Source organism: Phyllopteryx taeniolatus, chromosome 7 (genome assembly GCF_024500385.1).
Source record: "Phyllopteryx taeniolatus isolate TA_2022b chromosome 7, UOR_Ptae_1.2, whole genome shotgun sequence".
Classification (NCBI taxonomy): Eukaryota; Metazoa; Chordata; class Actinopteri; order Syngnathiformes; family Syngnathidae; genus Phyllopteryx; species Phyllopteryx taeniolatus.
In genome coordinates, this window is record NC_084508.1 from 8,643,835 (window position 1) to 8,667,991 (window position 24,157).

At 42.0% G+C, this 24,157-nt stretch overlaps 2 protein-coding genes and 2 long non-coding RNA genes across 7 annotated transcripts in view; 1 reads left to right on the forward strand and 3 right to left on the reverse strand.

Annotated features, from left to right (window-relative positions):
- Positions 1-757: 757 nt before the first annotated feature.
- On the reverse strand, positions 758-3,703 carry LOC133480578 (uncharacterized). Its single transcript, XR_009789314.1, has 3 exons — positions 3,535-3,703; positions 2,715-2,774; positions 758-898 (listed from the first exon to the last, which is right to left on the reverse strand). It is a non-coding gene; the product is annotated as an uncharacterized LOC133480578 (long non-coding RNA).
- Positions 2,349-9,949, forward strand: pcsk9 (proprotein convertase subtilisin/kexin type 9). 3 transcript variants are annotated; one of them, XM_061778809.1, is made up of 11 exons: positions 2,352-2,789; positions 3,545-3,736; positions 4,895-5,030; positions 5,097-5,218; positions 5,737-5,878; positions 5,967-6,154; positions 6,223-6,406; positions 7,164-7,340; positions 8,226-8,386; positions 8,504-8,600; positions 8,677-9,042. In XM_061778809.1, the coding sequence occupies exons 1-11, from the start codon at positions 2,649-2,651 to the stop codon at positions 8,832-8,834; spliced, it is 1,698 nt and encodes a 565-aa protein (XP_061634793.1). In that variant the 5' UTR covers positions 2,352-2,648; the 3' UTR covers positions 8,835-9,042. The 3 variants fall into 3 exon arrangements, with proteins under 3 accessions (XP_061634795.1, XP_061634793.1, XP_061634794.1); XM_061778810.1 differs by lacking the exon at positions 8,677-9,042 and adding an exon at positions 9,118-9,949 and having other exon boundaries at positions 2,365-2,789; XM_061778811.1 differs by lacking the exon at positions 7,164-7,340 and having other exon boundaries at positions 2,349-2,789; positions 8,677-9,046.
- LOC133480579 (uncharacterized) lies at positions 4,888-9,202 on the reverse strand. The gene is made up of 4 exons (XR_009789315.1): positions 9,065-9,202; positions 7,113-7,322; positions 5,090-5,197; positions 4,888-5,001 (listed from the first exon to the last, which is right to left on the reverse strand). It is a non-coding gene; the product is annotated as an uncharacterized LOC133480579 (long non-coding RNA).
- Positions 9,950-10,856: 907 nt separating the features above from the next.
- usp24 (ubiquitin specific peptidase 24) overlaps positions 10,857-24,157 on the reverse strand; it is a 44,132-nt gene continuing 30,831 nt past the window's right edge. For both annotated transcript variants that reach the window (XM_061778807.1, XM_061778808.1), the window contains 26 exons: positions 23,903-24,047; positions 23,710-23,829; positions 23,492-23,617; positions 23,088-23,186; positions 22,932-23,014; positions 21,829-21,970; positions 21,626-21,745; positions 21,338-21,552; positions 19,034-19,158; positions 18,809-18,950; positions 18,392-18,542; positions 18,214-18,309; positions 17,207-17,310; positions 17,010-17,123; positions 16,680-16,887; positions 16,131-16,220; positions 15,937-16,039; positions 15,727-15,845; positions 14,809-14,922; positions 14,669-14,734; positions 14,528-14,594; positions 14,232-14,310; positions 14,063-14,138; positions 13,893-13,979; positions 12,850-12,960; positions 10,857-11,951 (listed from right to left, as the gene is read on the reverse strand). In XM_061778807.1, coding sequence (XP_061634791.1) covers positions 11,889-11,951; positions 12,850-12,960; positions 13,893-13,979; positions 14,063-14,138; positions 14,232-14,310; positions 14,528-14,594; positions 14,669-14,734; positions 14,809-14,922; positions 15,727-15,845; positions 15,937-16,039; positions 16,131-16,220; positions 16,680-16,887; positions 17,010-17,123; positions 17,207-17,310; positions 18,214-18,309; positions 18,392-18,542; positions 18,809-18,950; positions 19,034-19,158; positions 21,338-21,552; positions 21,626-21,745; positions 21,829-21,970; positions 22,932-23,014; positions 23,088-23,186; positions 23,492-23,617; positions 23,710-23,829; positions 23,903-24,047 — 2,965 coding nt within the window. In that variant the 3' untranslated portion in view covers positions 10,857-11,888. The remainder of the gene's footprint in view (positions 11,952-12,849; positions 12,961-13,892; positions 13,980-14,062; positions 14,139-14,231; positions 14,311-14,527; positions 14,595-14,668; positions 14,735-14,808; positions 14,923-15,726; positions 15,846-15,936; positions 16,040-16,130; positions 16,221-16,679; positions 16,888-17,009; positions 17,124-17,206; positions 17,311-18,213; positions 18,310-18,391; positions 18,543-18,808; positions 18,951-19,033; positions 19,159-21,337; positions 21,553-21,625; positions 21,746-21,828; positions 21,971-22,931; positions 23,015-23,087; positions 23,187-23,491; positions 23,618-23,709; positions 23,830-23,902; positions 24,048-24,157) is intronic.

Genomic DNA, 24,157 nt, shown 5'->3' on the forward strand with positions numbered 1-24,157 from the left:
AGAAATGGGACTATTACTGTTGTTGATACAGCAGTTGTTGTGCCCATTGTTCTCTCATCCCTTTTGACTTGAATGAAAGTGTTGTGCATATTGATAATTATTTATTTCCCACCAGGTTAAATCATTGTTGATAAATATTGTGAGAGAACATCAACATGATCAGTGTCTCGAATATCATTATCAATAATAACATCTAGTTATTATTTCAAAAGTGTGTATCAAATTGGCCGCCCTGGAAGCTCTCAAGTTTCAAAAAGGTTGGTGATCCCTTGGAATCTATTCTCCATTATTCGCTGAAAAACTCCCTTATTCACTGTTTTTGTGCTTAGGCCAAGGCCCTGTCTAATATAAAAGTATTTCTTTGGTACCATGTTAGTACCAAGGAACTATGATGAAGTGAGTGGAGTAGCTTCATTTAGTCAGTTTGTCAAATAGAAAGTAGTGTTTTGCTGCAATTTTGTGGCATCTGTTGGCAATTCTAAAGACCAAGGTGACCAACCACAAGCCAACCCCGTCGTCCTTCCTTGTCTTTGGGTTTTAATGGGCAGCAGAGTGGAACCGTAACTGCCCTCCTCCTCGTCCAGCCTCGCACGCACGCTCACCTTCAAGCCCGAGTGTTGCGCGGCCATGGCGGAAGGGAAGCCGTACCGATACGGGCTGATCGTGGCCGGCTGGTGTGCGGTGGCCGTGGGGCGCTTCATCATGACCAGGGAGACGCCCCACGTCTACGCCACCATGTGCGCCCTGGGTGGCGCCCTGGTTCCGGTCGGGACCGCGCGGAGCATGTGCCAGTGTTACCCCAAGGTTGGTTCGGTAGCAGCAGGAAGTGTGTGTTATTGTTGATAGTGACGCGTCTGTGTGTTAGGTAGTACTAGTTCCCGGGATGTGGGAGAAGAACCTGGAGGAAGTAACACACATCAATCAATATGAGAGGTACACGTACACAAACACACATTCTCACAAACACACTTACACTCTTACAATCATTCACTCACATAAACTGCATGATTGCTCACATATACACATGCACGCTCGCTCGCTCTCTTTGTCAAATCTAATGCGATTAAGTTGTATCTGTCATGGTTTCTATTTTGATGGAAGGCACGCCGAGGCCGCGCCTAATTCCTGCGTTCACTCACAAAAGAGGCACAACAGCTGCCCCGCGCTGCATATGGTCTGACGCCATCGCCAGCCTGTCTATAACCACTGGACATAACATTAGGCACACCAGAACTGGCCTTTATCGTCTTTGGAAAGAGAGATTTTTTTTCGTCATTTAATGGTGATCAAAGAGTATTACTGCAATGATTTGTATTAAACAGTTTTTGTACCCATTCAACTGGACTTTATTGGGCTTATTTCAGCACGAGTGCTGATTATAACCACCAGGGGGCAGACTTACATCCTGTTTGGTGATTGCTGTGATGTGTTGACATCTACTTTCCTCAATGATTTTCTTGCAAATGGCATTTCTTGTTCTTGTAAATAAAAATAAATCTGCCATATATGAAAAATAAATATGATACTATATTAATCATAAGAAATATTTTAAGGAACATTTTAGAAATCAATAATAAAAATAAAATGGATAAGAATAATAAACTAAAATGGAGGAAGAGACGGTGTTGTGGATATATGGGCTATTTTGAAAGACTCAGTTTTATGTAATAATAATAATAAAATACAGTTTATAATCATAATATCAAAAGTCAGAAGAATTAAGAATATTTCAGTACTTATCCTTTTTGTGTTCCTTCTGGGATTATTTCAGTAATTAGTATTTGATTATCAATAATTAATATAAGTATTGATAACAAAAAAATGCAGTTACAGTTTATACAACACTCACACACACACACACATATATATATATATATATATATAAAAATAAAAAAACTCCGTAATTTTGACACATTCAGCGATATACAATAATAATAGTGACAATAATAATATAACAAGTAAATACAATTAATAGTCAACATTAAAAGTAGCAATTAATAGAAACAGTGAGAAAATTAAGAAAAAAGAACAATAATAAGATTAAAATGAAAAAATGTAGGAACATTTAAAAAAACAAAATCTATAACAACAAAATATACAAAAAAATGACTAATACTTTACTATTATCATACTATTTGGTGAAGAAGAAGGAATCAATTTCAACATTTTAATTCTTCATACTTCTTTTCGAACTCGCAGCTGCAAGGTGTTTCAGTTTGGGATATTAAACGTTTTTCATTTCTTTGTTTTTTTTGTACTGCATGTTCGAAATAAAACGTTCAATCAAACAATCAATCACGCAATACAAAACTAAGAGAAAATGTTTTCATTTTTTCAAAATTGTTCAAAAATAATATTCTGTAGATATTTGAATGGAGACATCTACAGCATGTTTTTCCAGTCACATACAGTACACGGGTAACTGATATAAAACCAGGGTGCCCGCACAGTAATTGCAGGCTGGTATAGAACAGTACAATACAGTACAGGCTCCACCATATAAGAGGTGAGAGAGACTCGGTGTGACGTCACCAGTGCCCGCCTCCACTTTTGAGCCTTCTCTGTAATTGGCACCTTGTTGTGGTGACAAGATTATATTTTCAGTACACTACTGTACAGTACAGTAGTGCGATACTGCAATATCAGGCATGGCTGGCTGCGCGTTCTTTTTGTGCGTGTGCTCGGTGGTGATGAGCGCGCATGGCCAGACTCACCAAAGACCGGCTCCTCTGATCGAGATGAACGAGACCAGAACCGAATCCGCTGTGGAGTTTCTGCAATGCAACAAGGTAAGGCACTCAAACACGCATCTCAATCATTTGCATTCAAGCTTCACCTTTAATGGCTGTGCTTCCAACAAGTCAATGTGTGTATTTATTATTATTATTATTATTATTAGTATTAAGTGTTATTTTCCATATATTGTTTTACAGTTTCACTCTTACTTTCATGTATTCTTTTTAATTAGTAGTGATCATTTTTGGTTACATGTATTTTTAAATTTCTAACCTTTTTATTTTTTTTTATTTTTACACTTTCAATCTTAATTACTTAATGGTTTTTCTCAATTTTATTAGCTTATTTTCAATGTTGATTATATTAAAATATTAAATAATTTAAGTGTTATGCCTTATGGTCAATGATTACAAATTTCCTACAATTTATTTACTTTTTGGGGTCGAAATTTTATATACATATTTGTTCAAATGCCCGACTTTTCAAAATTTCGATTTTATATTTTGTTTTCTTCATTAACATTATTATTTATCATTATTTAAAAAAAAGTAGACTATTTTTACCTTATTTTTGCTTTTATAATTACTAGTTATTAATTTTTTACTATTTTATATTATTATTACTGCTATTGTTGTTACGGATCATTTTATTGTTATTGTTAATATGATTATTATTAGTATTACAATGGTTGTTTCGAATGTTATCCTACAATGATTATATTATTATTTGTCATACTTTCATGCATGTATTTGTGGTACATGAAAAATAATAGTCACTAGATGTCCTCAGTTATGATACCTCCTCTAAGGCGGCGTGGCGCGTTCCCGGTCGCTACATGGTCATGCTGCATCGCCAGGGCGACGTGCACGGAAGCGTCCGGAGGCTGACGGCCACCGCGGCCTTGAGCGGCCACCGAGTGGAGGTCCTACGCACCTTCTTCTTCTTTTCAGGGGCTCTTCCAGGCTTCCTGGTCAAGATGAGCAGTGATGTCATTCAACTGGTAATGCTTTTAGTTGAGATAGTGCTTCTAGTCATGCAGACTTTTTTTTTTATTTCTAAGCAAAGAATTGGAATTTTGGTCACCACTGCTGGACTGACTCCAGGTCAGGACCTCACAAGCTGTGTGTGGCATAACAATTATATCTTAGTTCCCCACAGGATTACTTTGCCATTTGACAACGTGACAATGACAGGAACAGCAGTCACACTGCAATGCTGGAAAAAAAACATGGATTTCAAGGCAAAAAAAAAAAAGGAATAGTGATATATTCCTGATTTTATGAGGAAAATTGATGTATTTTAGGGGTGTCAAATATGACCGCCTAAAATTCCCTCAGTTGGAAATTTGGAAAAAAATTAACCCTGGTCACCACTTTAATGGATTAATGCAAAATTAGGTGGACATGTCTATCATAACAGGATGCATGAAAACGTCTCAAGGATCCACACGTGGAATTAACCAGATAGTCTGACGTTTCGGTTCGACGCAGCCATTTAGGGGCAAATTCTAGTTGCTTGAATGTTCGGGGGAAAAAAAGTTTCACCGATTGACATGAAATTGGGTGGAGAAGTCGATCATAACACGACGCACAAAAAAGTCTCAAGGACCCATGCGTGGAATCGAACGATAAGCTGAACATTTTATTTCAAAGCAGAAAATTAGGGGCAAATTCCAGGACTGTATAGTTACAAAAAAAAATAGCCCCCCAACTCCCGTTTTAACGACCTGAAGCAAAATTGGGTGGATGTCTATTAAAACAAAACGTATGAAAAAAGTCTCAGGGAACCATACATGCAATTGTGCCGGACATCAGATATTTTGGTTTGAAGCAGCCGATTTGGGGCGAATTCCAGGGTGCGAAAGTTTATAAAAAAAAAAATCCCCAATATCAGTTTTCCCCTTGGGCAGGAAATTGAGTGGACAAAAGTATAAAGGTAAGAAAATATTAGCCCCTGACACCAGTTTTACCGATTGATGCGAAATTGGGTGAACATGTCTAACATAACAGGACGCACCAAAAATTGTCAAGGAAGTTGTCCATTTTGGTTTGAAGCAGCCATTTTGGGCAAATTCCTACTCTGATATTATTAACATCTGATTATTGTATAAATGTGAATAGTTTGTTATGGAGAAAAAGTGTAATCTATTTGCCTTCAGGTGCTGAAGCTCCCTCATGTCCAATACGTGGAGGAGGACTCTTTCATCTTTGCTCAGAGCGCCCCCTGGAACCTCCGCAAGTTACTGAAGCCTCACCCTGGCAGCACCTTGGAAAACGCAACGTACAATCCGCCCAGTGAGTCGTCCCCTTTGACACACACACGCAAACGTGCACATCAATGAAGAGCCCTGTACTTTGCAGATGACGGCGGCATGGCGAAGGTTTATCTGATGGACGGCAGCGTTCGGGGTTCTCACAGGGAGCTGCAAGGACGAGTGGTCGCCACAGATTTCAGCGAGATCCTGGAGGAAGATGCAGTCAAAGTACAATACTCACAATACACATACACGCAAAATAATTATTGCTGGCCACTTGTTGCTAGGCAGGAGACAAAACTGCTCCACACACCAATGGACAGAGAAAATGTCAGCCACGCCCAATAAGCTATTTAAATGACAAACTACAAGAACAGGATGTCAGACAGACCTTATTAATAGATTTCGCAATAGCCATCAACTTGAAGGAACAGAAGAGCTGGCTTACGACACGACCTATGACCCACCGACAATGCCGTCCTATCGGCCATTCCAAAGAAACTCAATAAGTCCGTCTCCAACAAATAATACAAAAAGACGTCCTCCCACTTGGAGCATAAATAATTGAGTTTTTCCACACCAGCGAAGGCTAATGCTGTCTTAAGTAAGCCTTGTCGCACGAACTGATGAAGCCTGCTCCGATGAGAGGTGAAACATCTTCTAAGACTACCAGAACAGTCCAGTTGCGATTGAATGCCCCGAGAGTTAATCGGCAACAAAAACTAATCCTCTTTGTGTTTCTCCAGGCTAGTCGATGCAACAGTCACGGCACGCACGTAGCGGCCGTGGTGAGCGGGGCGGACTCGGGTGTGGCCCGAGGTGCAGGCGTCCACTTGGTGCCGGTGTTCAACTGTCATGGGCGAGGTTCCGTGTCGGGGGCTCTGGCAGGTTAGGCTTCTTTGAAATAAATTCAAACAATGGTGGAGAAAATAAATGAACGGTGGGTGCCAATTGCTCCCTTTTCATTTGTGGCAAGGCTTGGACTACATTCGGGAAAGCGTACGTGGGCGTTCAACTGTCGTGTTGCTGCCTTTCGTCGGCGCCTTCAGCCGCTCGCTGAACGCGGCCAGTCGCGAGCTGGTGGCGAGCGGCGGCGTGGTCGTGGCTGCAGCCGGGAACTACCGAGACGACGCCTGCCTCTACTCGCCGGCATCCGAACCTGAGGTGACGCCAATTGGGGACAAAACAGAGGGCTAGTGGTGACGATGTCCTTTCAACGCCTCCGTGCGCAGGTGATCACTGTGGGGGCGGTCGATGTTTTGGACCGGCTGGTGGCGCAAGGGGCGGGCGGCACCAATTTCGGGCCGTGCGTAGACCTATTTGCGCCCGGTGATGACATCATCGGCGCTAGCAGCGAATGCGACACCTGCTTCACGGCCCGCAGCGGAACCTCACAAGCGGCCGCGCACGTGGCAGGTTTGTGACGTCACACTGAGTCAATATCGGACTAAGTTCCAAGTTTATTAGCCACCTAGCTAATAAACTACAATAGTTCACAAAGCCAGCTTGCAATCAATCAATCAAGCAAAGAACCGATTTAACTTGATAGCTAACAAACTACTGTACCTAACAAACCAAACATCCAACCAAAATAATAGCTCGCAAGCAAGCAAAGAATCAATTGATCTTACCTGATAGCTAGCAAGCAAGCTACCTACCAAACTAGTTAAAAAATAAAATGATAGCTAGAAAGCAAGCAAGCAAATAATAATCTAACTTGATAGCAAGTGAGCTAATGAACAAACTAAATAGCTAACTTAGGAACTCGTTAGCAAACTAGAATGATACTTAGCAAGCAAAGATCCAAACTATCAAAATAACTAACAAGCAAACTAGCTCACTAACTATATGCCCGACTGATTAATCCGTTCACGAACTAAAAATGATAGCCAGAAAGAACCAGTCTCACTAACTCGATGGCGAGCTAATAAAGAAAGAAACGAAGAAACAAACAAACTAGAATTATAAAGTAGCTTGCAAGCAAGTAAACAAAGAAAGAATCCATCTCACTTGATAGCTAACCAGTGAGCTAGTAAACTAACAGACGAGCTCCTGACCTAACTAACTAACTACATGACCATCTAGCTAACAAACAAATTTCCTCGCTGGCTAGTTAACTCACCCCAAAAAGATGCAAACATAACTTTCCATTTGATGTGTCAATTATGATTAGGCATCGCGGCAGTGATCCTGTCATCCAATCAGAAAGCGTTGCCACTGCAGGTCCTTCACACACTGTTACGCTCCTCCACCGGCGGTACCGTGGACGTCCGCCCGCTTTTGGGAACGTATCGCCTTACCACCCCTAACCTGGTGGCCGCCATGCCACCTCCTGTCAACAACACAACAAGTAAACAAGACTTTTATCACCACTTTGGCAGACATACACTGCTCACAAACAGTTACTGTAGCTTTTTTGGGTGAAATTTCAAGATGAACCTAAAAAGTGGAGTTAATTTTACTCTTGAATGCATATGTCCAACTTCTATCTATTTGTACTTTTTGCACAAATAATGGCGCTGAATGGCAAAAACACGTTCGATCCAGGAATACATTACAATACAATGCGTTTCCAAGGATGTCCACTTCTATGACGCTTCTATTTAGTCTATCTGTGTTACAGCACCTATCAAGAATAAACCAACCAAACTACCGACATTTGAACAGCCTAACACCACAACTAACTGACCAACCTACTGACTATTGACTGACTGACCTATATACGGACCAAACGACCAGCCTACTAACAAACCCAACAGCCTACTAGTATAACCAACCTACCAAATACAGACCGACTGATCTACTGCATATACTGACCAACATATCAAGCAAGATACCATCCCATCAACAAACCTACCAACCTTTCAACAAGCCTATTAGCACAACGACCAACCAACCAGCCTACCAACTTACCTACCACGCTACAAGTCAGTCAGCCAGTTACTAAGACGCCACCAAGCAGCCCAAAAACCAACCAACCAAAAGATACTACAAATAGCTAGTAAATTAGCTAGCTAACGATCTAGCTAACTAACTAACTAATTCACCAGTAAAGGTTATAGTGCATTTAAGGTTCATCCTGAAATTTAACCCAAAACCCCAATATTCCAATATTTTTGGGAGGAGTGCATTTATTTTTCCTGACATTTTGTTTGGTGGTGTTTCTGGAGATTTTTCTAATGTGTAAATTGTGAAGGTTACCAAAACTAACTCATCTACGTTTGGTGTAAACTAGGTGGGGGGCTTCTGTGTCGCTCTGTGTGGTCAGCGAGGCCCGGAGCCTCCGGTGCAGACCAGAGCATCCCCAAGACAATTGTTCATTGCCGTCGGGGGGAGCTGATGATGGGCTGCAGAAGCTACCATCCACACAGAAGCCGACCAGGACAAGCCATTCACGTAAGCTGAGGAATTTTTACATTTCAAAATAGAAAATGGAGTATTTCAATGAAAGCATGCCACAGAAATGTAAACTTAGTACCTATTTTAAATTGTGAAAAACAAATCTCCTTTAAGGTAAAACCTGCCGATGCGATGGAGTGCGAGGCCCGTGGGGCAGTTCACGCCGTGGCCCGCTGCTGCGTGACGGACGGCCCGCCACTCCGCTTATCAGGTAAATCGTGCGTGCATTAAAGCCCAAAATACCACCTTAAAACTGTTTACAAGTGGTTAGCATGTCTGGTTGACAGGTCTGAGGTTGGGGGTTCGAATCTGTGTGGAGTTTACATGTTCTCCCCGTGCTTGCGAGGGCTTCCTCGCACATTCCAGAACAACATGCATGTTAGGTTCATTGAAGACGGAAGTGTTGACAAATGTGAATGCTTGTTTGTCTATATGTGTCCTGTGAGTGGCTGGCGACCAAAGTCAGCTGGGATTGGCTCCAGTGCACCTGCTTGCCTAATAAGGACAAGCGCTATAGAAAATGGATGGGTAATATTACTCTAGTGTTCATTTTTTTTGTCAATTTAAAAAATTGTTTGTGTACGTTTACTGCTGTCAAGTAGTAATTATGATTGTAAATTACAGTATACAAACTGCCACAGAGAACCCCCACACAAATTCCAAATTGTTGCTTACACGCTCAATAAAACATGGATGAACTTTAAAATGGCGTCTCGTCCTGCTTCTAGGCTCCGAGTGCAGAGTGTCAGAATCGGGGGTCCGCCCTTCCTGTCCTCCGGGCTGGACCCCGACCGAGTGGAGGCCGGTTGCCGGGGGCGACGCCAAGAGGGCCGACGCCGAGGGGGTCACCGTCTGCTGTCGTAGCAAAAGAGTGTAAACTTGTGTACCTAATGATGCGGCCAATCAGCAGCAAGCAGCATGAAATCAAATCAAGCAATCAAATGGAACACTTGATGAGGCGGCAATCAACTTGATTGCAGTCGCCCTGATTAACATTTAAGACTGCATGTGGCTTTTTAGAATTTAAGTTCATGGCGGTAACTGTTGTTCACTTCAAACCTGATTATTATATTCATGTCTTACTGGAATTATTCAAAATTTGTTTTTACATTACAAATTACATTCGACTACTGTCACCATTCTCTGCCATCTAAAATTCTTAAATTTTTTTAACAAAGATAACATTTCATAGAATGAATAATATCAATTTCCCTCATAGTCAAAGTAAATGTAATCCAACTAGCGAAGGACACAATCTTCACAAGAACTAAAATCTAATGAAAGTAATATGATAATACGTTTTGTTTTTTTTTTGGGGGGGGATTGATGATAGAGGGAGTATTTTTTAAATATTTATGAATGAAGAAAAAAATGGGAAAAGGGGACTTTTCTCAACCGGGGCAAAAGTGCTGGTGCATCACTAGGGGTCTCTCTGTGCACATGCCTGCTATAAGGCTAACTACTGTATATTATGAGGTACATCGTTACATTTATGCCTCCAAAAATGATGACCATCATTTTAGGGGGCAAAATATAAGGAACTCACTTTTGGTACGTTGTCAGTGTCGCACAAAAACTACAAATAAAAATCAAAGGTTTACAAAAAACTTGTGCATTCCAGTTTATTTTATATCAAATCTCCCCCCATGTAATCAAACTCTGTTGTACAAATTAAAAGTCGGGCGTTTTAACATGCATTACATACACACACTCACACAAAAAAACGTGTGATGGCAGACTGTGAATTGTCCCAAAAAATCCTACTGACAGTAAAACCCGCACGCATCACGGATGCCCCCTCCCACAACATCTTAACCTCACCCTCTCCTCGACATTAAAAGTAAAGAGTGAGTCAAGTGTTTTTGTATTTTTTTTTTCTTTGAACATGTGAGAGGAATTGCTCACAAAACAGCACAGTGAGGGGGCTGGTTTTTGTTTTTTTCAACTCACCCTCAAACACGCACACACACACACACATGCATGCGTCACATCAGAAACTTAGGTGGGTGACCCTTCAAATTGCTTCCTAGGTCGTCGCCGTGTAAACATTGACCTGTTAAAGCCCCCCCCCCCTTGCCCAACATACACACACATGCACACACAGAGTTACATTATCGTCACAGAGGGTGCGGTGGAAATGGGGGTGGAGGTGGGAGTTATCGGGAGATTAAGGCACTTCGGAACCCCCGATAAGTGGGCTACACGTGCGTGTGTTATTGAGTCAAAGCTACGTCTTTCTGTGTGTGAGTGTGTCAGTGTGCGTGTTAAAAATGGCACAAAAGACGCGAAAAGGCAAATAAAGCCTGGCAGAGGTAATAATAGCATTCAGGAGCACGTGGATGTAGTGTGTGCGCGCGCGCGTTTGACTCAACGCTATGTCTTCTTGTGTGTGTAAGTGTGCACGTTGTAGACGGCACAAAAGATAGAAAATGGCAAAAAAAAAAAAAAAAAAAAAAAAAAAAGCATAGCAGAGGTAACATTGTTTATGAGCAATGCAAGTGTGTATGTGTTCTAGCAGCGTGTGTGTGTGTGTTATTGTGGAATATATGCATTTGTATTCCTGCGTCTGTGTTTTTGACGGCACAAAAGACAAATGAGGCAAACAGGCAAATAAAAACATGGCAGAGGTAACACTAGCATGTGTTGTTTACAAGCATAAGTGTGTGTGTGTGTGAGACATTGGCATCTACAAATAAACCCCGCCCCGTTCCGTTGAGCATTCCTTGCATAAGGCTCGCACCCGAGTCCAAGAAGGTGGCGGAGAGCATAAAAAAAAAAAAAATAAAAAAAAAAAGAACGAGTTTAAAAAAAACAAAACAAAAAAAAAAACAAAAAAAAAGCGTGTTGTGTTTGAAGTGATGCTCAGAACAGAGTGGTAAGTAGTAGTGTCAAAATGGGCAACGAAGAAAAACGAAACAAAAAAAGGCGAGGCGGCTCTAGAGGAAGTGCGCGGTGAACGTGGCAAATAAAGTGCATACTTAGAGCCCCCCCCCCACACACGCCCCCTCCACTGCCCCTCCACTCCTACCAAGCAAGTGCTTGTGTGTGTGTTTGTGTGTGGAGATGAGCGTTCACTTGGAGGTTCCTCTAGAGGACTTTTAAAACATTATCTTACATCTATGCAACAAATGGTTGATGGCGACTGTGTGTGTGTGTGTGTGTGTTTGTGAGGAAAACAACAAACAAAGGGTAAAATGCCCCACCCCTCCCTCCCCCCCGCTGTAAAAAGATGATCGCCGATGGAGGAAGATTGGTCGCTTCCCCTTTTAATCCAAACTTGCCCTTATTCGGTTCCGTGGAAGTGATGAATGATATTCTGGTTTTTTTTTTTTTTTTTTTTTTGTCATTTGTATGTTTTTCCTCTCTTCTGCGTCAAGTTGTTCCGATTGGCTTGTTTGTTGTTTTTTTCCCCCCAAAACGTCCCCGGGCCAATCGAAGCGCCCTAACTGGGGTTGGGGCTGCGTGGCGCTGGGCCCGTGCGCTTTCCGGAAAAAAAGAGCTAAGGGTCCACGTCCTCCAGGTCGCTCTTGGAATCGCCGAGCATCATGGGAGACTCCGATCCCTGTCAAGGAGGAAAATTGGCTTGAGTGTCGTAATATAAGGCTTTATGATTTAAGCGTACAAGAAATAAGTACGTATACATACATGCACACACAAAAGTCATTATGAGACGAAAGACATATTACAATGAGAAAAGTCCTAATTTTCCGATCCATTTTTATTAACCCATTCATTGCCAGGCCTCCTGGTTAAAATCGTTATTTGACTTATACTGTATGTTATGAGAATTAAGTTGTTATAGTAGGAAATGAAATAAAGACTATAAGGAAAACAAAGTCGTATTATGAATTTTCACTTGTGATATTACGACTTAATTCTCAAAATGTTATGAGAATAAAGTTGTAATTTTGGGGAAACAAATTTTAATTAAATCGGGATTTGAAGAAAATACCTTTCTAATAAGACCTTTTTTTCTAAAAATGAGACATTTTCTAAATAAAGGATGTGCAGTAAAATGATTTCATTTTTTAAATTCTTGTTATACCATTTTTTGTTCTCGTAACATTCCGACTTTATTCTGTTTTCTTCTGTTCAGCGCGCCCCTAATACTCCTTTGACTTGACAATGCAATTTTTTTGTAATGACATTGATGATATGAGAAACAAGTCCACTTCAATGCAAGGAAAACGCTAAATCACCAACAAACATACACTATGTATGCTTGCCATTGAGGTGTTAATATTCTTTTTCTGTATGCTGCACATGGCTTCGTGAAATACCTCGAGTCAGGAAAAGAACAATGCAGCTGCAAGTCTGTCTAATTGCACTTGTGGGTGGTGGAAAATTGCCAGTCACACATTGCCTTCCTTTGTGTGCGTGTGTTTGTCAACCCACACACTCGTGCACGTGTGATTGGACAACGTGACGGCGCAGGAGTGCGTCACACGTGTGGGCTTTACCTGTCTCAGGCTGCGTTCGGCGTTCTCGTTGGCGGGGCTTCCGTCGGAGCCGTTGCTGCTGCCCGACTGCTCCTTCTCGTTCAACAAGGCCGTGGCGTATGCCAGCGTGTCCTTCACGGGTTCACACACACACACACACACACAAACGCACACACGTGTGTGTTGGTGAACTTTGGGGACATTTTTCACAATAGATGGCAGACGGGCCTATAGTATTTTTACTTTTGTATATTAATATAAACATTTTAGAATAATAAAATCGATACACACACACACGCAAATATGTCTATACGCACAGACGTCCATAAACAGTGGATATAAAAACACACCCCTGTTCAAATTTTGCGATATTGATAATTAACCTTTTTCAACATTAATGTGACCTATAACTTGTGCAACTCAAATGATTAAAAAAAACAAAAAAAAAACACCTCCTCGAGAGGGGATGTAAAAATTAGCAATTGAAATAATGTGGTTGCACAAGTGTGCACACCCTCATAACTTGGGATTTGGCTGTGTTCTAAATGAACCAATGGCATACAAACGAATTTCAAATGGGGATACACACCGGCCACCATTTAAAGTGCCTCTGATTAACCCCGTTTTAAGTTCAGATGATCTAGTAGGCTTTTTCTTACTTTTCCCCCGCCCCCATTTTGGGCAGAAGTCTCAAAGGCTTTGAGCTTAACACTGACTGCTTTGTGGAACTGTTCATAGTCCCCCTTGATTAAGGTACTAACTAGTTCCAGCTGAAGAAAAACAGCCCAAAGAATAACGCTGCCACATCCATGCTTCCTGTAGGTATATTCTTTTAGTGAAGTGTTGTGTTTGCGCCAAACATACTATTATTATTATTATTATTATTTAGGAATGATGGCAAAAAAAAGTTCAACCTTGGTTTGATTGTACCATAAGACATTTTTTTGAAACGTCATTGCACAAAATGTAATACATGAATGGCGTAAAGCGTGTTCAAATCATTCACTTAACATCACGTTAGTGGCTGTAATTCACACATGAATATCTGATTTAAACATGCATACCTGCGCCGAAATAGTACGCTGGAAGCTCTTATTGGTGGACGTCTCGTTGGATACGTTACTCTGCGGCGTCCAGTAATGTTCCGTCATCTGAAGACAGGTGGAACAAACATGATTACCGCATACTTTTCAACAGGTTACACTGAAAAGAAAAAAAGTGGATATAAGCGTGCCTTCTTCTGAAGCCACTGCACCGCCCAGCTCCAGTGACCAGACAGGTCCTTAAAATAATCCTTGGCTGGAGCACACCTGGTGGCACAAATGGGGGTTTTGTTTTACTTGTAAATATATCCCAATCATCCATTACATTGATTTGAATGGATCACTGGGGTTGTTACTGACTTCTGGGCCAACGTGACCAAGAACTTGACACACTGGTAGCAACGTCTGCTGTCCACGTTGTTGCTCTGGTGCATCAAAGCTGCGAGCAGAAGATACACAACTTTGTACAGCTCTTCAAAGATCACACTGAAGCATTTTTAAGTAAATATTTCAACAGGTCAGTCGGGAAGTATGTATTGTAAGTGCGTAGTTAGGCATGCAAAGAGGTAGATAAGTAGGTTGTTCAGTAAGTAGCATTAACAATGTATTTTGTATTCAAAATTGAAGAACTTTAGGGGAGTCAATCAGTGACTTACCCAGCAGGCCTTTCTCGGACTCAAAGGCATACTTGAGCCTCTGGGACTGCAGAGGGTCCTCCACGACCTGAAGTAGACAAATTGACACTCATCACTCATCGGCAGATCTCTCATCTGTGACTCGCCTGCCTGACGACTCACTAGGAGCTCCTGCAGCATGTGAAAGATGTTCTTCAACTCGTGAGGCGGCGCCGTCTCCAGCTGCGTCTGCCAGGACACAAACCATTTCACAAAGCATTCAAATCAAGGGAAGTGACACCAGGAGGTTGCGCGGGGGTTACCTTGAGGAGCTGCAGCACGCCCAGGGAGAAAGGCTCGTTGCAGTAGGAGCAGTAGGTCACCATGCTGATGAGCGGCGTCAACGGGCCCGACAACTCTCGCATGGCGAACATCACCTGGAGAAACGCAAGGTCGTGGAAAGCTCATAAGGACATGACGGAGAAACAGAGGTCTTGTTTTGATCACTGTTTGGTGGTTAGTTAGTCAAAAATGTTTTAATAAAAAACATAGTTAGTTAAAAAATAAAACTACTTAGTTAGAGGGATTATGCAAAAAAAAAAAAAAAAAAAGCCTTGACAGGTGTCCAAAATGAAAGGCTTCTTTCAATTTGGGCCAAGGAACAAGCCTTTGAATTTTGGTGCAAACAAAAAATTAATTATTTTAAAAAAACTACAGAGGTTGACACATGGGCCAAGGTTGTCAACTTTGATTGGGGGGGGGGGGGGGGGGGGGGGGAACTACATGAAGGTTGATACAAAGTGGTGGCACATAACTAACACAAGGCGTGGCCCTTTAAAATTTGGTGGGTTGACACATTGACCAAGGAAGTGAATTTCAGTGCACACAACTACACAAGGCTTGAAATCGAACAAAGGAAATACATTTGGGAGCCAGAAAAAAATTAAATTACACGAGTGTTGACACATGGGCCAAGGAAGAACCCTTTCAATTTTGTTGTCCAAAAATGACAAGGTTGACACATTGGAGCAACCCTTTGAATTTTGGTGAAAAAAGAAGAAAAGAAAATACACAAAGGTTGACACCTGGTCCAAGGAAGTCAATTTGGATGCAAACAACTACTACACGAAAGTTGTTGGGTGCAAAAAAAACTACATGGAGGTACGGCACATCCCTTTGAATTTTGGGGCCCAAAATATCCAAGATTGACACATGGACCAAGGAAATGCCCTTTAAATGACCTCTAGAAGGTAGGGTTGTCCTTCAGGAGTGAAGACGGACGCCAGGATGTCCGAGTGTAGGGGCAGGAGTGGCGTTGAGGACGGGATGCTTCCGACACACAGGCTGAACCCTTCCGGAGCTACACCGAGAACGACGGGGACACGGAACACAATGAGCTGGATTGTACGAGCGGTACAAATATGAATATTAGGATGGGGATCGGGTCTCACCGTGCGTCCGCTGGGAGTCGAGGTCCGAGTGCAGAGTGATGAGCGCCAGCGTGCTGTGGAGGTGGAGAAACTCTCGAGCCTGGGCCGGACTCCACCGCCGGTTCTGTGGAGACACCAGGTGGACCGGGCCACGGATAATTGTGGATAACGGTCGGAAAAGACGCCAGCCGCGATAAGTGGATAAAAGGTCGTACCTGGTTGTTTTGGCGATTGGGTCCCAGAAGGAAAAGGAGCATCCGGCGATAGGCCGAGTGTTTCAACAATAGTTGACAAGCTTCACAACCCTGAGTGAACACATGTCATTTAGTCATTTATCCATGGAATAGTAAGTGGGGTGGGAAAACTTTGGAGCTTAAACATGTTAAAATCTGAATGAAAATATATCAAATTATAATTCCTTCTCATTATTTTGTGTATTACAGGACCAAACACTGTACTGAATAGTGAAAATTCTATTAATTGACGACCCCAAAAAGGTTTTTAATTCCCTATTGATGCCACAAGATGGCGGCACAGCATGGCCTGTCTAAATGATGCTCCTCCCATAGTTCCCTTGCGGAAAAGCAATACTTAATTACACAGGGCTTTGGCATGAGCACCAAAACAACAAATAGGTGATTTTTTTCTTTTTACCGAATAACAGAATAAATCCAAAAAAAAATCATGTTCATTCACATTTTAAAAAATCAGTTAAGGTGTCCAAATTTGGTATGTGTTCACGAGGTTGAAGTTGCCTTTGTTACCTTTTGAGAGAAGTTACTGAAGAGGCTGAAGTACTGTGCGCAGTTCTTCACGTTCTCGGGAACATCCTTGTCCAGCAGCGAGAGCAGGGCGTCGGTCAGGCCGTCCAGACCCGGGTCGGCAAAATTCAGCGCGCTCTCCAGCGTCTTCTCCAAGATGGACGCCACCACCACCCGCACTTCCCTCATGCCGCACTCCAACAGACAAATCCTACAAAGATAGAAATACTCATTACTACAGAGACCATTAACACTCAAAAGATATGCACAATGGCGGCTGGCTTTAAACACAAATGACTCTAATGGAACTTGAATTTTATATATAATTCCCACCTGGTCATCTCCCGTCCCTCCGGTCCAACCAGGTACTGAACCATCCACTGGCAAGCGGCGCTGCTTTTTGACAGCAACACCTCCACCGTGGCCATCCACTCCTCGGTGTCCACGCTGTGTGTTCATGGAAGGAAGCGATCATGACACATAAATGTTGCCGCTCGCGTTACTGCTCTTGTATTTGTGTTTGTCCATACCGGAGCTTCTTTTTGGTGTGCAGGTACGTGTGGAGGAGGAAATGGACGGCCAGCTGGAGACTCTCTTTGGCCATGGCCTGGTAGTCTGGATGCTTCAGCTTGGTCTGTAACAAAACAAAACAAAACAAAAAAGTTGCTATTAAACTGTGTCTCAATTAACTGTCGGGTGTGCGACGCACCCCAATATTAGCACCTGCTTTTTTCCACTTCTCAAGAAAAAAAAAAAAAACAACAGTTGTTAACTGTAATTACTTTTACTATGATAATACCATCATTTAGTCTATTGGTGCTTTTATTCAGTTCTAAACTTCAATCATAAAAAACAAAATGATACTCCCCTTTCAGTGATACATAATACTAACACCTGGTATACAAGTTTCTGCAGCTGAGTAAATTAGCATAACCACAATATATGGGACATTTGGTATTTAAAAGAAAATATATGACTTTTTTAAAAAGATTATTATTGTGTGCTTTGTTCTTCTTTGTATCTTTGTATTTGTGGTATATATTCTTTCCCAAATGACTTTTTTTTTTGGGGTCCAAGTCCTAGTTTTGTTAATGTATTATTTATTTACCATATTTGTATTCCTTCATTGCGGTTGGTTGCCCTATTTCTATGCAAATTACTTGTGCAGCATTACCTGAAAGAACACTTTCCTCTTCTGTTTTTCTAAAAAGTAGTTGTGAACATCGCACACTTTCTAAATGTTTTCATTTGATTGCATTCAACTGCAAAACGCAATGAAGTTTTTTTTTTTTTTGTATTGTTATTAACTGTTAGTACTATGGGCTCAAATTCATGCAAAACATTCATTTTTAAGGACCAACAGCTCAATTATTTTGGGGGGGTTTCAGAATGATTATTGATAAGAACAATACGAATACGACAATATTTGGGCAAATCATAAGAGATTTAACAAATTCTGTGCTAGAAATACATAGATTTTTTTTTACATACGTATTACATCCACATAAAGTTAAGTACATAAAGGGGATGGACATACTGCATTGACGGAGGCCAACGAGAGGGTGAAGTTGAAGTAGTCGCTGTTGTAGACGTCTCTGTTCCTCATGAACTTGAGATTCTCGTCCCTCACCATCTACTCGGCGAGACAAAACCAGAGGTCAAAGTGGCGGTGCTAACCACGTCGGCAAAATTGGTGCGGGAAGCTGAACGCCCACCTGGTAGATGCTGGCGGGCATCTTCTCCACAAACAGGCCCTTCTTCTCGCCCTTCCGGACCAGACGAGTGAGCAGGGTGAGGCGGTCGTTGTTGGCCCTGGGGGGGCGAGGGGACGACTGAGGCGAGATGTCAGGCGAGGAGGGTGCGGATCTACGAAACGTGGATGATGATGTTAATGACTGACTGACAGTGGTGGGAAGTAAAGTGCAAATATTTTGTTAATGTACTTAAATAGATATGACACATTTCTTGTATTAAGGTAAATGATTGAATCAGTAGCTCTACTTTTACCTGAGTATTTTTTATTATTTTTTTTTTTTTTTAGTATCTGTGCTTTTAAATAGTATGTGACTATTTTTGCATTTTTGCAACTGATCATGTATCTATTAGTCACTCCAAATGTGACATTCACTCACAGTGTAAGATCCTCTGCTTCCTGCCTCATGATGCTGACTCTGCTTTTTTTGGGCAGGACGGGTGAGTTTTGCTCGCTGATCTTCTGATAAAACAACATGTAGGCGTTCCAGTATCGCCTCCTCACGTCGGGATAGGGATTGGCTGCGCACAAACACACACGCGGAAATCAAGACTTTGCAGATGCCGCTGATGTAGATCCAATGATTTGTGGGTATGTTGCTCACACTGATCGTAAACTTTGGGCCTGTACTCTCCTCCGAAGCATTCGTACTCCAGAGATTCGTCATTCATGTCGAACTCCTCCACCACGTTGTCATTAAACTTGTACCAACGTCCGCGTGAGCTCCCGCTGCCCACACGCCCAGGTAGAGAGAAACAAGATAAACGCTATGAAAACATGTGTATGCATTGTTTTTTTACCCCCCGCCCCCCATTAAGCCAGTAGTCAATTGCTATTTTGTCACCCAGAAGTATCCTGGCGCGTATTCTTTACCAATATACAATAAGGTGTATGATCTAAGTGGGTTCTTAAGTGAGTTTAATTCGTTCTGTGACCAAGCTCGTAATTAAAATTTCTCCAAAACTGAAGTATGCATAGCGCAGGGGTGGCCAACTAGTCAGAGACTAAGAGCCACTTTTTTTTCTGTGTTACTGCCACATACACGGGTACACATGAACATCATCTTTTAATCATGTATGCACGCATACACAGACCTCTGCTCAGCCAGATCTAATGAAAATAGCCACACCAACATGATAATATCAGTAATTTTCAACAGTTAACATTGTGTGCACTGTCTCACACACACAAACTCTCAGTTCAAGCAAGTCCACAAACAATAATAGAATAATTTTCAATAACATCTTTCTCTTACTATGCTGCTTAGTGAGACTTCTGGCATTCCTTATCTTGAACAATCCTGGCTTGTATTCTGTTGTTGCCACTCTAAGCAATTCTTTCTAATGAGTGTCAGTCAGAACAGATCGATGCTTTGATTTCACATGTTTCAGGGTAGAAAACACAGACTCGCAGACGTACGTTGACCCAAACATGGACAGTATCTTAAGCGCAGCTCGTTTGATGTTGGGGTATTTTTCAATTGGCACACTTTTCCAGAACTCAACGGTCCCTTCCCTTAAAACAGCTTTCAGTTGATCCTCCTCACAAAGGTCGATCATCTCCAACTCAGCCGCAGCCTCATCTGTGACGAGCGGGGCTTTCAAACAGTCTGGCTTCCAAGCCAGCTGATATGATGCAAGCGTTACGGTCTCCGAGTGTTTTGTACATTTTTTGCAAAACTGCACCTGCTTTTCTGCCTTGCTTTTCAAAGCGACCAACTTGTTCTTGCGAAGTTCAGTCCCTTTTGGAAATTCCTGTTCGATGTTAGGGTGGAGTGAGCTGAAGTGACGCTGAAGATTTGAAGCTTTGAAATGCGCTAATGCTGCGTGACATATAAGGCAGATCGGCTTGCCATTACGTTTAACAAAAAAATATAAACTCTCCCACTCTGGCAAAAACGTCCTGTGTTTTTCTTCATATTTTCGTTTGGCTGTGCTTTTTTTCCCTGCCATTTCAAGAGGTAACTTGACGGAAATTGTTTACAACACAAATGATGTCACACCAAAGATTCTCTCGTCGCTCGTTTGACGTCACTCAAACAGGCTTACATGGTCAGTGTGCCATCTAGCTGTAGGGGGAGTGAATGACAGCGCCAGCCAAGCATTTTTGACGCATGTCATGTGACAGCTCCTGAAGAGCCGCATGAAACTAGTTAAAGAGCCGCATGAGGCTCGCGAGCCGCGGGTTGGCCAGGCCAGGCATAGCGCTTCACATTGTTCACATTTATTTTTGTATTTGCAAAAATCCCCCAAAATATTTGTTTTCATGTTTTTATTGTGACTGTTGAGGAAAAAAAATGTATTAATTTAATTTTGGGAATTTGGCTGTAACATAAAGCGCTGTGAATGCATTGGGACCTTGACTTACGAGTTTCAATTGTTCGTAACCAAGCTTGTAACTCAATTTAGTCGATCAATCAAATAGACTTAGACTTGAAATGCCTTTAATCTGTTCCAGCCCCATTTTTTTTGTTTTCTAATAAAGAAAATTGGCACTTACTTGATAAAAAAGGATTATAAAACAAAAGTGCTTCCATAAAGTGGAATCACTATGTACTATAATACTCGTGTGTTTGATGTGCACCTTTAAGGGGCATGGCCTAGTGAGTGACACCAGGAGCTGGAGTCTTGCATGTTAGACTTTGTGTGAGAGTCTGAGCGTGAGTTGAGGCCTACAGCAGCTCCTTGCAGGTTTTACTGTTAATCCCGTTCAATAAATGCATCAGCGACTGTGGCTCTCCTTGCCCACATGTATACCTTAATCGCTCCATTTTTTTGTTTTTTTTTTTCACTTCACTTCGCTCGACTGACTTGCCCATCCGAAGGTTGAAAAAAAATGAATAAATAAAAAAATTGGGGTACTAAGTCAAGGTACACTGTACATGAAGAATATGAAGAGGGCCTCCTACCGTCTATCTTTAATAAAGGAGTAGTAGTGACCAGCGTGCGCCTGCCCGCTGTGGACCACCACGCCCACCAGCTCGTAGTTCTCCGAAATGGTGACCTTCTTCCTGGGTGAGCCTCCGGATGTGCCGTCGCCTCGCCCCTCACCCCCCTCCCCGCTGCAGTCCTGACGCGCCATGCCGGATACCGTGTACGGCTCCATGTTTAGAACCCAGGGGAACTGCAGACATGGAAGGTTGACAACCTCTGTTATCTTGACATGCACAAATAATATCCTCCTTTTTGATACGCACCCGAATCTGTTCGTCATATTTGATAGAGCGTCCGCTTTCCCAGTCGAAGCCGAAGCGCATGAGATGGATGCAGAGAACGCTGGGGAGGGATTTGATGCATGTCCTCTTCACCGTGGTCCTCTGCACAAATGAAAACATGCAACATTCGAGGCATGTTTGGAACAAAAATAATGAAATAATCACACAAGAGATAGTTTACATACCTTTTCTTTGCATTTCTCACAGTAGTAAGCATTGCTGCCCTCCAGAACCTCCCCTCGGACAAACTGGTCCAGGGAGATCTCCAGACTCTGACAGGACGTCACACCAAGGTTCAGTGCCATGAACGTCTCTTCACGTTCGTACCTGCAATCCAGTTTTCATATAATTGTCAGGTCAAAGGAGACTGTGAAGCCAAAATATGGGACCTTAAAAAAAAAAAAAAAGACCGTGTAGTGTTTTTTTTGAACCATAAAATACAGGTGGAGCTGACTAAATTTGAATATTTCAGCAGTTCAATTCAAAAAGTAAAACTCTGTATTTCTGTATCAAAAATCATGGAAACTTCTAATTTCTTGAGATAGTGAATTTTGTGTTTTATCAGCTGTAAGCTATAATCATCAAAATCATAAAGAAAAACAAAATCATGAAATATTTCACTTTGTGTGTATCGGGGCTGTAGAATGTGAGTTTCACTTTTTGAATTGAGTATACAGCGGTACCTTGACTCACAAGTGCCTCAATTTACACACGAGCTTGAGTGGGGGGGGGAGAAAAAAAAAAAAAAAGGCGCAATTAAATGCAATGCCCTATCATAAGGGCAAGGAGAGCCGTTTACGGAATGAGACAGTCAAACTAATACAAAATGAGAAGACTCACAAGGAGCTGCTGTAGGCGCTCCTGATGTCACTCGCTAAGCCACGCCACTTAAAGGCACAGAAAGAACACACGAATAAAATAGCATGTACAGTAATTACACATTATAAAACCAGCTGATTTCGTTACATTCTCTTTTCTTACATTTTGATACAATAGAGTGCTATTTTTCTGGATCAAAAACCAAAAAAATGGCAGTGTTTTTTGGGACCTGGAACAGGTTAATGGCATTTCAATTCATTTCACTGGAAAAAAATGGAATTGATATGTGGGTATCATGAGTTCTGAGTGTGGTCTCACAACAAAATAAACTCTTAAGTCAAGGTACCACTGTATGCAAGTAAATAGTTTTCCACGATTTCAAATGTATTGCGATGCACCTTTATAAGAGGGGAAAAAAGGATTGTTGCTACAGTGAGAGCACAATCGTAATTCACGACTCACAACTCACCGATGAGGACAGTCTTTGCAGATCTTCTGGTCGGAAAAAATGCCCTGAAATGTGTTTTTGAAGATCTGCTCTCGACCCATTTTCTGGCACAAGTAAAAAGTCCTATTTAATGCATGGTCACAGATGCACACAGTTCATATAAGCCAAATATAATACCTTGAGATGTTCATCAAGCTGGTCCACCAGGCTGGTAAAGAATTCATATGCGTCCTGTTGCTCTCGTACGTACAACTCTTTGTTCCACATCTTGAAGATCTAAAACACACCCATTTAAAAGTCAATTAAAATCTTATGGAAAATTGACTTTAATAGCGTGGATACAAATAGTTGGGCTTTTGTCGTGTCTGCCCACTCATCATCATCATTTTTGGTATTTTTTTAAATACTTTTATATTACAGTACGTTGGCTTGAGCACAAAAACAAATAACGGCGGATCCGTCCTCCAAAAAACTGAAAATAGGCGAATCCATGAGGAGTGAAACAAATATGCAAGGGAACATTGTACTGACCGGTACTCACGAAAAATACATAATCCGTTTTTCTTTAGTCTTTCTAATACCTTCCAGAAGTTCTCTGGGACGTAGTACTGCAGTTTGCTCTCCATCAGGTGACCAAACAAAGATTGAACCTGGTAGAAGACGCTCTCATCGGGTTGTTCTGTGTCATCCTCGATGGACAGGAACGCCTTCGGAATCAATCGTCACGCACATGAACACCCACGTACTTAATACTGATTTAAAAAAAAAAAAAAAAAAAAAAAGTGAACACCTCATGTACCTCTGGTAGGCCTGGCTGCATGTAAAGCTGCTGGAAAACAGCGTTCATATAACACGTGGCTCCACCATTCTTCAGGCCCACAAAACCCGAAACTGAGCGGCTCTCTACAGGGGGCAGATACTGACATCGGCCAGATAAGAGAGTTAAGCTTCAGAGCTCAGTGGTCAGTAAGGGTCAAATATCGCCGTCTTACATCAAACTCTTTACAGAGCGACGGGTCGGACTGGTGGTGCATGGAGAGCAATTCTCTGGTGATCAGCCGCAAGTTGGAGAGGGAGCTGTCGGCCAGCATCACCAGAACCTCGTACGCTGCCAGACGGCTGCTGGCTGTGCTGCACCTGAGTGAAACGGTACAGAAGAAGACCATAAGCGGTGAACAGTGAACCCCCGTTTATCTCGGTACACACGATACACATATCGATAAACAGCCCTAATTTGAGCATTTGTT

What these genes read in the sequence shown, in the direction of transcription:
- pcsk9 (XM_061778809.1), top strand. Translation starts at nt 2,649, where the DNA reads ATGGCTGGCTGCGCGTTCTTTTTGTGCGTGTGCTCGGTGGTGATGAGC. An exon ending in GCAGTGATGTCATTCAACTG is followed by an intron (nt 3,737 to 4,894) that starts GTAATGCTTTTA and finishes ATTTGCCTTCAG; the next exon opens with GTGCTGAAGCTCCCTCATGT. An exon ending in CGCCGGCATCCGAACCTGAG is followed by an intron (nt 6,155 to 6,222) that starts GTGACGCCAATT and finishes CTCCGTGCGCAG; the next exon opens with GTGATCACTGTGGGGGCGGT.